This window comes from Tigriopus californicus, chromosome 1 (assembly GCF_007210705.1).
Source record: "Tigriopus californicus strain San Diego chromosome 1, Tcal_SD_v2.1, whole genome shotgun sequence".
Taxonomy (NCBI): Eukaryota; Metazoa; Arthropoda; class Copepoda; order Harpacticoida; family Harpacticidae; genus Tigriopus; species Tigriopus californicus.
The window spans coordinates 12416115-12433010 of NC_081440.1; the positions used below are offsets into that span (position 1 = coordinate 12416115).

Consider the following 16896-nt stretch of genomic DNA (forward strand, 5'->3'; position numbering starts at 1 on the left):
CCTAAGTTTTAATTCTAGGACTAAGAGTGAAGGGTCGGGGATTCGAGTTCAATGTGTGTGGACTTGGCCAGGAAAAAGGGTGATTTGGCTGTTATGCTCAAACCTGGGACGGATGGCTTGACTGGCCTTCCTCCCCAATCGGTTTGTACTATATCTGTCGAATGAATACGCACATGGGTTGGCAGACTAATCAAAGCGAAGAGGAACACATTGTCGTCGCTTCAATGTTCTCTTCAATTTGGGGCCATAAACTCTTTTTTGGATGTCCAAGACCCAGAAGAATTACGAGTTGACCAGTTCAATTCCCATGCATATGCGTAAAACCATATACGAGCACAGCCTACTTAACTGATACTCCCTTCTTAGTACCTAATATTTCATCCTCTTCGGAAAGGTTGTTTATGGTCAAATTAAGTTTTAAACTATTTTGATCATAATTAACCTAAAACCGACGATTTTTGGATCGAAGGTTTTTTTTGCTGTTTTGGCAAAATTTCGAAGAAGAATGACATTCCAAATAGATTCTTTACATATCAAGGATACTGAAGGATTAAAAATAAGTAATTTTATTTCGTTTTTTCACTGGTTTCATTTTTAGCGCGTTTCTTTATTTTGACTAAATGATTTTGACCATCTTTTCTTAAGAATGCATGTTTTGGTCGGCATTGAGATAAGGAACTGAAGATGTATTTTATTTTTCTTAGTAATAATTCGTAGAGTAATCTGTAGTACACAATTGAGTGTGTGTGACTTAGATTACACACAAAAGTGGTATCGATTTCACATGCTATTATTTTAGGATCCTTCAAAATATGAACCTCTTTAGAAGTTGTAGATATATACGAGTCTGCTTTGAAAATCATTTCTTTGTTTATTTCAAGACAAGGCTCGTGACAAATAACAATGAAATAATTTTTGCCTTGAAAACCCCCAAAACATTTGAATTACCACAATTTTTCTGTCTTTTCTGACTTATTTTTCCGTTTTCGGAATTCATTTTGGCTGATTTTTTCTACCTAAAATCAAACAGTTTTGACCAAAATCTTGAACCTTTTTCGACCCGTACTAATCACATAACTTAACAAAAATGCCAACCCTCATGTAACAACCACGATAATAAAAAGCTTTTACTAAAAGGTGTTACTTTATACCTAGTCAAACTGAAGCAAAGTTTCAACAAGCAAAATGTTTGCCGACGTAAATCACCATTACATTCATTCAAGTTGATGCAATTTGTCCTCAATAAAAAACCAACGCAGATACAAAATCAAATGCATATGAGAAGTGATGAAAAATTTCCCAAACACTTTTTTCCAAAATATTCCAGAGCTAAAAACTTACGATCAGGATCACAACACATCCAAAAGCCCATACACTGGTTATTGATCATTTGCACATATGACGCTGAAGTAGTGCTGGGACGAGTCCGAACTCGTGTCGGAGGGCACTCGAGCCTTTTGCTTGATTTGGGAGAAATTGGCTGGACTCGAGTCTTTTAGAAAGATTTTCTCTCGGACTTTCACAAGACGAGTCTTTTTGATGGTCCTGACTCTAGTAAACGACTCGAGTCTTTTGCTGGAATCGAGTCCGGCCAAAAATAAAAAATCAAGAGACTCGTACGAGCCCGACTTTTGCCGGACTCGCCCCAGCACTACGCTGAAGTATAATCTCCAACATTAAACCTAGTGGTCAAACCCAATCCGAGCCTGCGACCAAATATGAAGTTGCATATGGCATTAAACAGACAAAAAGTTCCCTTTAAACTGGCAAGCTCTATGACTCCGCTCGAAGCATTGTCCACCATGCAGTGTACATGTATGTACGTATGTATGAAACGACCAGCGCTTCGAAGGGCTTGATTTTGGGGCCAAGTGACCCTTTGTAACGTGGTTGGTTGGTTGGTTGGTTGGATAGGGAGAATGCAAGCCGACTGACTTAAACGCGACTGTCGAATGCTAGTTGATTGTTCGGAAAGATATTCCCTTGAATGAAGCTTCAGGATCGCCTGGAGACGCAAAAGAGAGCTTTAAACTTGAGTGGGACATGAGACATAAGAATACGACCGAGTCAATCAGGAGAGGAAGCACTAAAAATTCGATATTTCCTTCATGACCTGCTTAGAGGAAAAGAAGAGTACTCACTTGACTTCTCCTATCGGTTTCAATCAACCAGGTTAACCCATCCTAAGACAAGTGTTTGAGAACATGAGACAAGACCCTACCCATATATGCAGAAGATAGCTGTTGATCATTTCGTAGTTGATTTGATGGTCAGAAATAATTTTCTTGGCTTGTTAATGATATACGAGCAGTCGGCTTTGTTGGGTCGGATGGACGTGTTTTTATCCTTTTATCGTGCATTGAAATCACCTCTTTATGTCTTTCAGGTGATAGCTGGTGGTTATTTTCAAGCCTTTCGGTGAGCCCTGCTCCCCACCAAAAACACGAGAGAATTGAAAAGAACCTTTTCCGCCTCTGACATGATATGGCGAGATTGCATTCACGTCTACAATCACACAAAACATATAAAACGAAATAAAAATTAGGGCCTCATGTCTAGACGCTGATAATAAAATGGGTTTGGGGCTTCCAGAAGATGCTGGAGTGGATCACTCTACCATTGGAATCAATGGTGTGATGATGCATTTCGATAGGGTATCAAAATGCCCGCACACAAGTCCATGTGGCCAATAGGTAGGAATCCCAAAATCCCCATAATCACAAGTGAGCCGTCCAGAACAGAAGCAGCTCTTATCGTCCAGACTGGAAATAGTTACCCTGTTATAATTTGAATTGATGCGCCTTTCATGTCATCATTATCTTGGCATGTGTAGCTTGGATGAGAAGCAATAAGAGAGCTCTTCAAGAGCCTCCGAAATGGGTGGAAAACGAAACCTACAATCGGTAGAGAGACACATAAGAAATGAGCTCAGTATGTCTGTAATTGCTAATAATTTGGCCACGGTCGGTCGGTCACCCACGGGAAGTGTTCATGACCGGCAATTCGCTCATGTCAGAGCCGTAATGAAACACTATGAAATGATGGCATTTGAGGGCACTGATGAGAAACCCATGGAATTTGAAGATTGATAGTTTCATCATGTGTCTTTCCATCATCTTTTTTACGTAATGAATGTCGGTGCCAATGGAGATGTTACTATTACCAATACGATTGGTATTTTTACTTGGTTGAACCAGATTTGAATCAGTGTTGGGAGAGTCCATTAATTGCCCATTCTAAATTGTGGAACTGAGGGGTTGAGAATCATATCTTCCTCGAAATTGCCTCATGAGCACATGCTACAAGCTAGTTGCTAAGTTTGCTCCATGACCCAGAGGCACTTTTTGCAGAAAAAATGTCCAGAATGTAGCTGCCTCACCCTGGGAGCTATACTTATGCAAATTTGAGCCCTGTCATTGCGGGTAATTACCTCATTTCTCTAAGTTCTTTGGTATCCAAAAATCCTCCGGCACGCTATTATCAAATTGTACCCCAGTACGATATATAGGATGACGAAGTAAAGGACAATCCTTCTTTTTTTTCCTATCAATTGATGATTGGTTGGTGAGTTGGCTCCATTCACGTTTCGGACCAGCTGCTCCAACTCTTCCCTACGATGACTTGTTGAATCGACGGAGGGTTCAAGCATAGAACAAATACTTAGAGGGACGTGTCGGCATTTTGCAATAATTCAAAGTTTCCTTAGAATGAGAGAGCAAATGCATCCTGTGCTATGTTGGCTTCGTTGGTATGAAATAGGGTTTCTGGTCAATTCAGCAGCCGAAAAAATAAATACTCGTAAATATGTGTTTCTACAAGTTTTCAAATTTGTTTTGCCATGTAAAGGCAACCTGATTACGTCGTTGTTAGAAACCATCTTTTCGCTTAAATGGTAACTGAATTTAATGAATAAATCTCGAAATACACTATGCTCTTGCGGAGGCTTCTCTGTGAACACTGAACGATCGGAGCACATGCAAACCAACACCCGACTTGCTCAGGAGACGAGTATAAAAACTGGGATGCCATGAACCAATCCTTGACATGGCAGATGTCACACTTTTTCTTGTTCATCGTTTATGCCTGATCGAGTCCAATCCGTTAAAAATGCTTCACATGCAACATGTGCCTTAAAGCAATGACCTAAAAGAAACATACAAGCCCAGTGACAGTGTTCAAGTAAGTTTTCGATCAAAATACGTAGGAAGGAAGGTTTTTAGAAAGAGCCCCTTAACGCCCGCCCGGTCCTTGTTTTGGGGAGTGTTCAAGGTCTTGCATTGAGCAGCTGCTCTTCCTAGGGGATCCGGAATAAGTGCATTACGCATTATCCCTCAATTGCCTCCACTTTTGCCCTTTGTTGTAGCTACAACTCATTGAGGTCATCATCGCCACTCGTGATGGAAAGATCGCTTTTGTTGAAACGGAATGGCTGAAGTCACGCTGTTTTTTGATGTAATCAACATGGACGCCAACTACCGGACAATCTAATAAACGAGAGAGCACAATTACAAATGAACTCTGTCATTGTTGGAGAGCGAGAAAAAAATGGCAAACCGTTTTTTGCCTCGGAGAGATCTCGACGCTCTCCATCTGCAAAATTCGAAAGGAGAGACAATTTGCAAAAATTTAAATGAGTCTTGCTCGCTTTGATGGGAGGTGAAGATTCATCATGGTCGGTACATTTGACAGCTGACACAGTTTTGCGAATCTTCTGCTATAAGAGAAAAGAAAGGGAATCGAACAATTCGCCAATTCCTGCACGTACAGTATTTGGGAAATTTAGGACAGGAATCCAGGATTAAGTAGTATGTACCTACTCGTACATGTGATAACAGAGCAGGTGAGACCAAGTTGCGAGCCTCATGGAGGCACCTGCTCGAGATGGAGCTGATAAGAAATTTGGTCATTTCTGACTTATTCCCATATCAAGTGTTCTGGAAATATACCATACCGAGTTTTGAGTTCCGCTAACGACGAAATATACAACTCATTTCAGTATTTGATGAATGCTTCGGACTGAGTTCAGGGAATCGTTTGAATGGTCAAGAAAATCTTTTGAGGAAACGTCCAACTCGGGTGCCAGATTGCTTGAATGAAGCACATGTTCACATATTTCAGCCCATTCTGACCCAATCAACCATAATAATCTGAAAATTGGGTTTCCAACAGAGCCCAAAACTCATGTATTACAATCCGACTTGAATAGATCTTGGGTTGAAACGGCCTAATTTAGCCCTGTGTGCGGGAACCCTCTTTTAAGAGAAAAAAATCAGGCCTGTCAAAGAGCCCCCCGCCCGACCCCTGCCAAAGATTCAAAAAGAACTCTAGAGTTGCAACTATGCATATATACCACAACGGCCCAGTCTTTGATATTTCAACGGCTGTTTTTTTTTCTTTCTCAAATTGCACGCTGAAAATGTGCCACTAATTTTCCCTACTATACAATAATTCGTTCATTGACTCAAAACCCAAGGAGCCATGATTCGAAATTGATGAGTCGATAAGAAGCTTCGAGTGTTTAAGATCACTTTTTGTCTCCCTCCCCCCAAAAAAGACCGCCATGGGTTCTCGTAGTAGACAGACCCAAAAGGTAAACAAAATGGAGACTTGACAGCTGCGCAAACAAAACAAAGAAGTTGCGGCGGACTTCTTTAACTTCATCAAGTGGCCACTTGAACAGTTGAAGAAACTCCAATCAAAAGGACTCCAATTTCAAGTCACATTTCACATTTTCACCTTCTGTGCGTGTACCAACCTCGGAATAGACGACAACTTGGACGATCAGTCACTAGGAAGCACCTGGTACCCAGAAATACGGTTTATGATCTCAATTTGTTGATACAGATATCATTCGCTTGATCCTGTTACTCCCCCCACCCTGTCGGGCGGTAATGTCGAAACTCCACCCTTCGGTGTGCTGCTCCCTTTATTTAGTTCCCGAGATCTAAGGGCAATTACAAAAGCAAGTTAACTAACTCGTGGGCACGAGTCAATCCATCGATCTCTACGAGACCGTGAAATCCGGGGATGTTGTTTTTGTCGCTGCCAAACTCCAGTCTAAAAGCATCAGGCACCATGTTTAGATGTCAAAATTCGGTACATTGAGTTTTGAGCCGGATAAGGGGTGAAATTGGGTCCAATGAGGGATGTGTCAGATGAAGGTAACCACCGGAAATGAACCGAAAACCATCAAACACCACCACAAGGTAGATTATACTACCATAGTCATGTAGGGGATAGTCGAAGAGGCTTGTTGTTTGTAAAGTAGGAGTGTGTGGTTTTGGAGCCTGGCTTGTAATTATTATATCCCTCATAAAGGCATAACAACAACAATCTTTAAAGGAGACAATAAAAATCTGGGGCTCACGACTTGAGACAAAACATTGATTGGCAATCAGGTTGAGACGGCGAGACATGTAAAGACAAAGAACGAAAGAGACACACACTCATGTTCAAATCCATCTTTAGCTGATCGTTTCTGTCCGAAAACCATAAAATATCGCCCATTCAGTGGATCAGCCGCCTCTACTGTATCTTTCTAGGCCTGAGAAAATCACGGTTTACGACTCTCCTTGAACAACGATTGGTGGTGCTCAGACATCAAAATTGATGTCAAGTAGAATCGAGGCTCCTGAAAGTGGGTTAAAGTGAGCAATTTCTCGCTATAGCTCCTTGCCATGTTTGTTTTTATGGGTCTTGAATGCAGCAATTAGAGCATATTTTGGCTGACAGAAGAGTGTTGAAGGTTTACGAGAACTCACTACCAATTCAATTAGTGGCTGTTTGCTAGACATAATCCATTCATTTAGACTCGTTTGGTAACAAATGGATCTTGAGATCCATTCAATAAAACATTCAAAAATATCCCTTTTTATACAAATTCATTCCCATTACATGTTGTGTACCTACTTGAAATGTCGCTCATCTGACATTTAATCTTTGATTTCGCCTCCCTCGTTCATGTTTCGACCAAATTTACTTTAAGGTATCCAAATTTGACGTCGCCAAAATGTCCGCGAAGTAAGACATTATCACAACATACTGACCAGGACAGCAACTACTTGAACCTGTAATTAAGATCTTTTGGGCAAATAATTTGGGTTTTAGGTCGAAGAGACGCAAAAACCACCCTCTTCTACCTTTTTAGCGAGATCACTCACTCTCTGTGCAGATCCAGGCAGGGCTGCAAAAATGGAGCTTCTCGAATATGAGTTTTCGACATTCCAACATGGTCCAATTTTGCACTCGTCAAAGATTGGTCGAGGTGCAGGAATGCGAGATAAAAAGTGGGCCTTCTCGTCTGGGAAATCGCCTGGAGGTGTTAATGGCTCTCTCCCTTACTCTGTGAAGAATAATCTTTATGGGTACTAATACAAATGGGTGCTCATATTCAAGTCTTGAAGGACTCCATGCAGTCTTCATAAACATCCCTAGAAGCATCGAAAATGCTGAAAGGCGACGACCATGTTTGTTGAAACTCTAGATAAGATCTCGTTTGCATGCATCTCATTGTACTACATACGCACACTCCATCTTGGTTTTTACCTTGTGGATAATATGGTACTTTCAAACCCATTTGTAGCTGGTCCACCTTTGAAATGCACGTGGGAATCCTTTCATGACGACAACTCACTTACAAATTAGTACTCACCCGAATGTCTCTCATGGATTTCACAGCCAAATGGAAGCTTTTGTCACCTAGTCTTGTCGAGCCTCATTTTATGCCAAAAATGCCCAAAAACAGATCCAAAGCCCGAAAGAACAAGGTGGCTTTCGGCAACGGCATTTGGATGCCGCTTTTCACCTGAGCAATCGGCTATTGTCCCGAGATTGGCCATCGAAAAGCGAAGAAACTCCTTGGATGCCGCCAAACCCATCGCCCACTCGTTATCTCGACACCAATCTTGACAATTTTGCTCAAGTTCAAGCTTCTCCACAATCTGAAATCTCTGCCATCGAACTCAGATAAAAGTCAGAACGCCGAATTTAGACTTTGTGTGTGACTCTGAGACGATTCGATGGTGAATGGAGTGATTCAGAATTTGTAAGCAGGAATAGCAATGAATCACTCTCCGTAGCTTAAGATACTGGAAAGTTTGTGTCGAATATTCTTCAGAAATGCAACCATAGACCTTGTCTTGAGCTGTTTACGAACAGGTTCCTCTGAATTGAAACAATTTCAACCCCTTTCTTCCCTTTCCCCGTAGCCAAATGACCGGACATTCTTCTTCACAGTTCTTATGAACTTTTGACGCATGCCTTCTTGGCTCGAATTTTTACTTTTGTTTTCCGCTTCGAACCAAAATCACGCAACCCTTCAAAGCCACAGTTAACGGACAAGTCAAGAAATATTGATGGCTTTGTCAGACTTGGACGTCACTGGATGAATAGCAACTGGAAAAACAATTCTGTGAGAGAGTTTGCTTTCGTCTAAAATCTGGTAGTAGCCCAAGGTTACAACAATTTCCTTCCCACTCGTCACCTTCATCTATCAGTGAGATCCAGAGAGCTAACTAAATCCAAGGTGTCCATCCGGTTTCCAACGAGAAGAACAGATTTCCTCTCCCGCTCAAGCTTCTCTTGACCTTCTTCAATCGAAGATACTTGCAATACCGGGTGAGAAGTGCAAAACTGGCTTTGGAGCTTCTGGCCAATGGATTGTCCACATTTTTGTTCTAATTGAAAGCCGAAAGTTATCTTCACTCTATCTTATCTGGCAATTGCTGCACTTCAATTACACATTCGCTCTTGGTCAAGTGCATCCACATAAAAAACTATCAATCTTCGGAGCTCGCCAGGGGTCTATTGGCTTCACTCGGGGTCTTAGGGTCTAGCTTAAAGAGGGGTGCACGGTGCACTAATACAAGTACATTCTTATTTTAAAAGCAGCAAGACAAACTGTCCCAATCTTCGGCGTGGACATTAATTTTTCCACCGGTCGCCTGGGCTCATCTCATGCACTTATCGCAATTCACTGGAGGTCAGACGGCGCAACGTCGTACACACCATCCACAGCCAAAGTGAACATGAAATGAAGGAGAGCTACTGAGGGAATTCTTGAGCTACCAAGAGCCATATTTTTCAAACGGGGTGGTGGTTGAATGTGTCTTGGGGGGGTTGAACCCCGCAGAGATGCTTTAAGGGCGCATATTTGGCTAGTTCACATCCTCGCTAGGCTTGAGATCGAGCTCCTGAAACTCCAAGCGTCTAAGGAATTGCATGAGGGTCAGTGAGTGGGTGATATCTCAAAAGACTTGGTCCAGACGAAACACTGGATTATGACTGAGGAGCAAATGTTGGACATATTTGGCATCCGATTCCGTTTACCATGCATGACATTAATTTCCTGAGTAAAGAATTTCCTTTGCACATTTACCGTATGAACTGGCAAGAGGTAAGAGAGGAAATGCTTCCTTTTCACTTGCCTGACCCTTGCACTGGTTTTCATGTGGCACTAGGCCTTGATGCCTCCAACTACTGCAAGAACAAAAGTGTGGGCAAGTTATCATGAGAACGGCTTGGTAGAAAATCGCAGGGAAATGCCAAGAATATTTTGACAAATATATCAGAAAGTAGCATGAAATCACATTCATTTCTCCACTCAATCGTAATCCATGAACAAGCAAATGCTTTCAATTATTTAGTTCTCCAACTTTCTGATAATATGTTGATGATTCTAATGTTAGTAAAGCATACCTGCTCAAATTTTACCGGGGAAAAATGTGTAAATATTCTTGCATGTTAACCATATGGCGATCAATTTTGTAACTTTGCTGACAATTAAATACCAGGATACATTTCAACACGAATCACGATTACGATTTGTAAAATGCAGCTCAATTTGATCTACATTTTCAAACACACACACAGAACGATCAAGTCATTTGCAAAGCAATTTGATTAATTATTTTGGCCAGGGTCTCGAACTTGGGCCGGATCTCGGGCTTCAAATGCCAACATTCGCTCATGACCTTGGTATATAAGGCAACTGGACACTTATCGGGCTGCCCGAGGCGGGCTCCATGATCCAGGAGGCGGATCCACTCCTTGACCTCGTCCTGCTGGCGTTGCTTGAACATCTGGAGATCTTCTGTGGGCATGGCCGTACGGAAGAAGTTCTCACACCCATCGAGAAACGGCTCTTCTCCATATGAGAAGATCTCCCACAAGGTCACTCCGAAGCTCCAGACATCGGATTTCACGGAAAATGTCCGCTGGTGTAGACCTTCAGGAGCGATCCATGGGACCGGGAGATCTGTGTCCGAGGACATGCTATAAACATCGGAATTGAGAGTCCTTGCAAGGCCGAAGTCGGAGATTTTGACCTGACAATCGTTATCGACTAAAATATTTCGGGCAGCGAGATCGCGATGAATAATTTTCATCTGACTGAGATACACCATGCCTTCGACAATGTTTTGAGCCCATTCGAAGAGTTGCTTGGGATATTGGATCATATCTTTGTGACTTCGGAGATAGTCGTTCAAGGAGCCATTTGAGAGAAGCTCCATGACAATGAGAATATTGCTGGTGTTGTAGGTGGCCTTGATACTGACAATGTTCTTATGCTTGAGCATCCGCATGATCTTCAGCTCTTGCTGCATGTCACCGGCTGCCAAATCATCTTTCAACTTCTTGATGGCCACATTCTCTTCCTCACCGTTATTCTTCGTCAAAATCCCCTTGTATACCACTCCAAAATTCCCCACCCCCAATGGGCGTTCTTCATTGAATGTGAGCTGAGTATCATTGTCTATGGTGTAGATCGATGAGACCGAGTCCGTGGTTGTGAAGGAACTGAGCGATGTCTGGGAGGTGAACTGAGATGTCCCAACATGATAAGGACTGCAATCCGACGATCCTGTTCCATTGCCGTTCTGAGATTCGACCCAGGACTGGACAATGTCCTTGAAAAAGGGATTCGGATTCGGCTCCTGATTGATTTGATTACGAACCGCATGATTGCTCATCATGAACTGGAACATGGGCACGAACTTGGTAGTGCCATTCTGAAGCTCTAAGCTTTTCGCTGCACCCATGTTGGTGACTTCGGTCTCGGCCGAAGCCATCAGAGTAGATCTGCAGCTGGAGCTGTCGTTAGAATGAATTGGGCTACTAGAACTGACGGGGCTATCAAAATCATCAATCATCATGTAGGTATTAACATTTCGGGAGTTGAACAAACGGTACAAGAGTTGAGAGAGATCCCGGACGATCACTTGAGGGGATCTTCGTTCATCTGGAATTGGGTTCCAACAGTCGGTGATGATTTGGTAAATCATGTTGAGGCTCGGACTGATGCGACTTGGACGCTCCAATCGGAATCCTTGGATGTACTTTTGACGAACCTCTTCATTCCCTAATTCAGGCAATGGCTCACTTCCCATCGAGAAGATCTGCCAGAAGGTGGTTCCAAGCGCCCAAATATCCGTTTTCAACGTTATGTGGCGTTTGGAGCATGGATCCGGTGCCAAGAGTTGCTCTAGAGCCAGCCAGTGGTATTCACCCGTGGTATACTCGTTATCTAGGCCCGGATCGCCTAGTTTGACGTGGAATCGAGTATCATCGTGTTGGAAAACAAAGACATTTTCACAGCGGATTTTCCCGTGGACCAAATTTTTCTCTTGAAGGTACCACACACCGTTGGTGACGCTTCGGGCGGCTTCCATGAGATCAAGATCTTCAATCTCGGTCCCATGGCACTCGAGATACCCTGCCAAATGGCCGAGTTTGAAGTATTCACAAACCAAAGCCATGGGATTGGCTTTGGACGTCAGGGTTGTGCCAAAATATTGGATCAGCGAAGGATGATCCCACGACAAAACTGTTTGAGAGAGATACAAGAAGTCTTCGAGATGAGATCGGCGGAACTCCCGCTTGAGTTGTTTGATAGCTACTTCCTTCTTGTCGCGATGTTTCTGCCAAAACCCGGGCCAAACCGCGGTGTAAACGCCCTCCTGGACAAGAGCCTCGAATCGGCTGAGCTGATTGAACTGAATGACAACTTTCTCCCCATTTTCCTTGGCATCCAAATCCGTGCCCAGAACATCGCCCCTTAATTTGATCGTAGATCGGCACAAAAGCAAAGTCGAGGCTTTGTCATATTCGGACGGATGAATGCAATTCTCAAATTGGACGTTTTGGTGCTCGTGTAACATGCTTCGGAGTTCTCGCATGGTCTTGAAAGTTCCCTTGCCCAAACCGATGACCTCGAAGCCATTGGCTGATTTCCCGATGGCAAACACCTCTGGTTTGGCTTTGCCTTCAACCCAAACGTGCAAATAAAAGAGATTGTATTTCTCCGTACCTTGACTCATTAGATACCAACCAGGTTTCTTCCGATTGCTGGCATTCATCTTCTCGTTCACAAATTCGCGGGTGATGGGACCATGGATTTTTTCGGAAAGGTATTGATCCAACGACGGGAAGACAATAAAAGTGGTCAAACTTATAGTCCATTTTTCACAGAGTCGGTAATAGCCACACACATGGCTTAGAAAGGCCAAGGCTTCCATTTTCGAGTTCATGTTCATGTAAAAAGGAATGCCATTCTTTCGAGCCAATTGGATCCCAATCACGCCGTCGTCTCGTTCTTCCACTGATATTTGACTGAGTTGGTCGATAAGACAGAGTTCTTTTCGCTTGTCACGGGGTCGAAAGGGCAAAGGCTCCATTTCTAGGTTCGGTTCCACGTCCTTTCCCGGAGGCCGAATTATGACAGAGATCCCGAAAGTGGTTTGAGTCCCAGGTTGAGTGGTTTCGCCTGTGAATGACTCCTCAAAGTAATGGGGCATAAACCGTTCGACTAAAGTCAAAAAATGAATTTTCAATTCTATGACGGGTTTGTTCTCTCTTTCGAGGTCTTGGCAACGCCTAATGAGACCCTCACGAATTTTGGACGAATGTAAAAGCCTCTGAAACGCCCCGTACCAAAGAGTACTGGGCAAGAACTTGTCGATCTGCTTGAGGGCTTTCGACAACTGAGTTCGCTCTTCTTTCACTTCAATCCCCACCAGAATTCCGGAAATCTCTAGGGCTTTAATCCAAAGGTCCTTCATCAAATGCTCATCTTTTTCATTGGACGGTTGGGGCAGTGAACGAATCTTGTGCCACACCCCATTTTTTCGGTACATCTCCACTTCTTCTAACTTGGACGAAATGGTTCGACCAGTGATGTATTCATGTCTGATTTGCTCATAGTAGTACTTCATGGCATTGGGATCAAGTTCGGCTAAACGCAAGGGCACAGGAACTTTGAACCGAAGGCGGAATTCTAAAGGGAAGTGTTTCATGCGATCAAGTTCATGAATATTTTGATTAGGGGCCAACCAAAGGCCGTCAGCCGCCCTAAGGCCAAAGAGCGGCCACGCGATAGGTCGGATATCCAAGCGATCACGGCAAATGTACAGGACCACATCCTCCGTGTGGATGGATGAACCCCCAATAAAGTGGCTTTGGACCACATTTAAGGACACTTTGGGCTCACTGAGGGGAAACAAGAGGATGGACTGGCCGCCCTCCTCCATCTCCACTTCAAATGAACCTGGGAGAAAATTCAATGACCGTCAATATCTCGCCTAAGAAAGAGGCATAAGGATTGGTGTTCTATGAATTAATGTATGGCTATGTGGGAAGAATGTACGATGATTGTCAAACGAAAAACAACTAGAAGACACTTACGCCAAGATCAGTGGTTAATGGAGATTAAGGATAGAAAATGTTTTGTTACGCACGTTTCTCTTATGACATTTAAGCGTGACGATAGGCCTCAGAAATACGTACGTTCTGTTTTTGTCTTTTATAACAATCGCTGAAGATTCATTGATGATGAGCCTTTAAATAGGTAATCTATTGTTTACTTTGAGTAAAATTAAAGTGTGCTTTACAAATTTTGATCACCCAAGGAGTGGGCCAGGTTCATTTTTTGATCTGGTAAGCATGTGAAGGTCACGCTGCCAAGAAATCAAGCGCTCTCTTTGTTATGAATTCCAAGAATTACTCGGCAAGGGAGGGGGGGAGACGGGGGAGACCTAGATGACTACAGTAAACCATAGAGGAAGTCACTCCTAGAGAGTGCGATGAGAACTAGCCAGGCGGACTAGTTTTCAGAGGGAATGAATGTCCGCTGACCGGCTACTAAGGTATAATTTCTGATTGTAGAGGCGCTGCTTTCCATCGGCCAGAGTTGAATTGTCCACTGGATACCGATTCAGTTGCAGTAAAAAGCCACAACAAATTCGATTTTTACTCTTTTACGTTACTTCTTCTATGACTAAACTAGTGCCCTGTATTAGAAGAGTACGACATTGAGTTCAGCGCACCATTGCGGTGAAATTTTGAACCTTTAATTCCGTTCCAAAACAATGAGTTTAAATGCGTCCCAGATCCAAATCAAACGCATCTTGGTAAATGTTTATCGCTTATTGGTTAGTTATAAGGCTGAAGTTACTCTTTAAGCATCATTACCTGCAATCACAACAACACCAAATTCAGATTATGCACTTTTTCACCAGAAAATGGACAAAGTGGCACATAAAGTGGTGTTTAAAACATTAACTTACGTTTAAGGATGTCTGAAATGCAACTTCAACCTTTAAACTAACCTTTAATGCAATAACATTATGAAAAACGAGTTTGGTGTGGGACTGGGACGCATTTAAACGCGCTGAACTCACTGTCGTACTCTTCTAATACAGGGCACTAGACTAAACGTGAAAGGCAGTAAAGCTAGAGCGAAAAAACGGCAGCTCAAACCAACTGGGGGTACCCTAAAGAAGGACCAACGGGGACACGGACGATGGTTGTTCTTGTGACTCTGGTCAGTTGTCAGGCAATGTTTCAAAACTAGAATTATTTTTAATTGACTTGTCAAACTCTGGCTTGTTTGAGGTTTAAGTGAGGGTTTCGATGAGGTGGCGTTATTTTGGGTCGTACATTGCCAATCCGTCTATGTGTCAAAGATCTTTTGTTACTGGTTCTTTCATGAAACAGGTTACTTGAAACTGAAGAGTGGACATCAATATAACATGATTATGTCCTCTCTTCTGTAGCGCAAAGTCTTAGTCAATATCATTATTGGCAGACTGCGAGAGAACAGTGGAACAACCAACCACAATTACTAAGACTTACTTTGACTAACGTAATTCGAATGGTATATGAAATTCTAGCCTTGGGGAATTTGTGGGTCAAGTCCATGGTATATTATATCTATCATAAACCATCTGAAACATCAACTTTTCCCACAGTATGAATGTGTGAGCTCCTCTTGGAAATGACTAATTTCTTGTTTCAATTGCATTTGTTTTCTTTTATTCCTTTGTTAGTCGCAAAGATGTTGAATTTCATCATCATGATATTTCAATTTGACCAAGATGGTGGTCAAAAAGCCCCAACAACTTTTCATAGAAATACCCGAATACATTTTGGCATATTTATAGCTTGTTGGGTCATAAGGAGCTCCAAAATGCCCCGGTTATGTCTGAATTCGAATTCCCAACGAATTGATATCGATTTGCAATATCACAAGGGTAAAAGTATTTTTTTTCTTTTTCTTGCAAAGCCTCAAAATAGCTCAAAATCTTGCAATACCTTACTCACAAAAGAGACCATGAAAACTTAATTTCTAGTTAAAAAGGGAAGACATATGAAAAATGAGCAAAACATTTCAGAAATAATAAAATATCCAAAAAAAAGCCAAAGGTTTTTTTAAGGTTCGAACTAATTTCAAAATGAATGTTTTAAGGAAAAGAGGGCATGATGAATAAAGGAAACTCAAGAAAGAAGTAATGTAGCAACCCTGATAACGAGCACTTTGAGAAAGAAAAACATTACAGCCAGTCACATAGGACTCGGGGGAAAAAAGTCTTTTTGAGGGCCAAATAATCCCTAAAACACATTTTGAAAGCATCAAGCAATCAATTTTTAGAGGAAAAAATTTCACGAGCGCCTGAGCCTGTGAAGCCTCTTGAACAGCAAAAAAGACTCATGAACAATGATTTATTTTCACAGGGAAAAACTTTCTCAAACGCAAACATATGAACCTGTTTTAAAGCAAAAAGACACATGAAAAGACAACAACAAACTAATCTTGCAAAATCTTGAAGGATTTGCCAAAGGTTTCAATATATTTCATTACTTCAAAATCTTTGAAATCAAAAGGCCTTGGAGGTGTCTCCTAACTTAGACCCCCAAATTAATTCCCTAAACCATGCAGGTTTTTGGATCAAATTTGGTTCCTCTGGGTGCTTTATTTAGCAATCTCTCAGGGTGAACAGACCTGGACTGAAATGCAAGTATCTTCATTTTTGCTTTTTTGTGTATTAAGTACTGGGATGCTAGAACTACTACTTTATTGTACCAAATCAAGAAGATTTGGACATTACCGTATTTAAAGGATGTGCTAGAGGTTTATGATGTTATTATTATTTCTTTTTTTGCAGACTTCCTTAACACTTCTGGGATTTGAATCTCAGCAGTTCAAGAACAAAAATATATTAATTGTATTTAACTTTTATTTATATGTATGCTTTGATCAACCAATGATTTAGAGTTGGCGGAGCTGGCTAACCCTTGCCTAACCCTAAAACCTAACCTTACAATAAGGTTGATAGGAAATTTTGGTCAAAAACTTATCCAAGTCTGACTTAAATCCTATTACATCAATGTCAGGATCAATGCCTACATACGCCCTACGAACATTTGAGAGCAACAAATTGATCAAAGAGGGAGTCCGAGAATGAAGAGAGTTCGACTTCATTGTTCTATCTAGCCTGGATTCTTGAAGGCTTGGAGGTGCTCTCAAGAAGCACGTCAAGCTTCTACGGTCACTAGAATTGACCCTAAAAACATGGGTAGGGACAAAACTCATGAATGTTTTTGAAAACGTACAGTATTAGA

At 42.0% G+C, this 16896-nt stretch overlaps 1 protein-coding gene across 1 annotated transcript; it reads right to left on the reverse strand.

The window, feature by feature from the left end:
* Nucleotides 1-9565: 9565 nt before the first annotated feature.
* LOC131881486 (tyrosine-protein kinase hopscotch-like) lies at nt 9566-13760 on the reverse strand. The gene is made up of 2 exons (XM_059228373.1): nt 13681-13760; nt 9566-13543 (listed from the first exon to the last, which is right to left on the reverse strand). Exon 2 carries the CDS (start codon nt 13524-13526, stop codon nt 9876-9878), a length of 3651 nt encoding a protein of 1216 aa, XP_059084356.1. The 5' UTR covers nt 13527-13543; nt 13681-13760; the 3' UTR covers nt 9566-9875.
* Between the last annotated feature and the right edge of the window lie 3136 nt (nt 13761-16896).

Excerpts from the sequence above, each read along its gene's own strand:
- LOC131881486 (XM_059228373.1), bottom strand. The coding sequence starts at position 13,526 with ATGGAGGAGGGCGGCCAGTCCATCCTCTTGTTTCCCCTCAGTGAGCCC.